General features: G+C 40.7%; 1 protein-coding gene across 1 annotated transcript in view; it reads right to left on the bottom strand.

The window, feature by feature from the left end:
• The window catches only part of pot1 (protection of telomeres 1 homolog), a 96,977-nt gene that overhangs the window by 35,077 nt on the left and 60,953 nt on the right, over nt 1–947 (bottom strand). The window contains exon 10 of the mRNA XM_032522978.1: nt 242–397. Within this exon, the coding sequence (XP_032378869.1) occupies nt 242–397 (156 nt within the window). The remainder of the gene's footprint in view (nt 1–241; nt 398–947) is intronic.

Raw genomic sequence — 947 nt, 5'->3', positions numbered from 1 at the left:
CATACCCAGCCGGTAGGTATTTGGGTTTCTGCCGTGTCTTGCAAACTAAAAATGTAAATCAGGCAAAGACCTTTAGAGTGGTGTTGTGTTTGACTCATGAAATCAGTAAAATGACGAGATCATAGGTGAATGGCATCTGTGGTTCCAGATTTAACAGTTATGGTTGAGAATTAGGGATTTTCTGATGCAAAATGCATCATTAAATTCAGATTGTACACCATAATTCACTAATTGCTCTGACCTTCAGCTGCCTGGCGAACTCCGTGTGGTTGTCGTAGACGAAGATGTTGGCGATGAGGCTCTCTCTCTCTGGAGAGAAGGATGTCCGTCCCTCTGTGACGCTCCGCTCAACTATCACCTTCAGCAGAGTGTGAGGACACCTGGTCCCGTCCCACACCTGGGAATTAAACACAAAAACATGGCAATAAGACTCGGAATCTGTAAACCAGACAAACAATGCTGTCGACGGTCCATTTCTCCATCTGGAGAGTTGGGCATCATTTGCGATTTTAACAATCCCGAAATCTTTCTTTCGATTCTGCTTCTTATTGATTCTCGATTTTGATTCTTTGAGGGGTTGAGTTGAAACGGATCACAAGCCACAGATCAGAGGAACATTTTATTTTAATTCAATTTACAGTTTTACCGGGCTTGTGTGTTAAATTTGGAACCGATGATCGACTATAAAACCAAATTTTCCAAACCATTCCAATAAAAAACTATTCCATTGGAATCCGTCTGTCCTCCTTGGACCACATTATATCTCAAAATCTAATAAATCCCTCAGACTGTAGATGAAATGACATTTCCCACAGACAAAGCTTAGCTTGTTTTGAGGATTTTGACCGCTTAGTTACAGTGAAGGGAAATCGTATCTAACTTTAGTCTATATCATCGACATTGTTTTTTAAATCTCTTTATGGGCTGGCACCATCATATTTATCTGA

The sequence above is a fragment of the Etheostoma spectabile genome, chromosome 8 (assembly GCF_008692095.1).
Source record: "Etheostoma spectabile isolate EspeVRDwgs_2016 chromosome 8, UIUC_Espe_1.0, whole genome shotgun sequence".
Lineage (NCBI taxonomy): Eukaryota > Metazoa > Chordata > Actinopteri > Perciformes > Percidae > Etheostoma > Etheostoma spectabile.
Note: the sequence above shows the minus strand (reverse complement) of the source record. Positions and strands in the feature narration are given on the sequence as shown.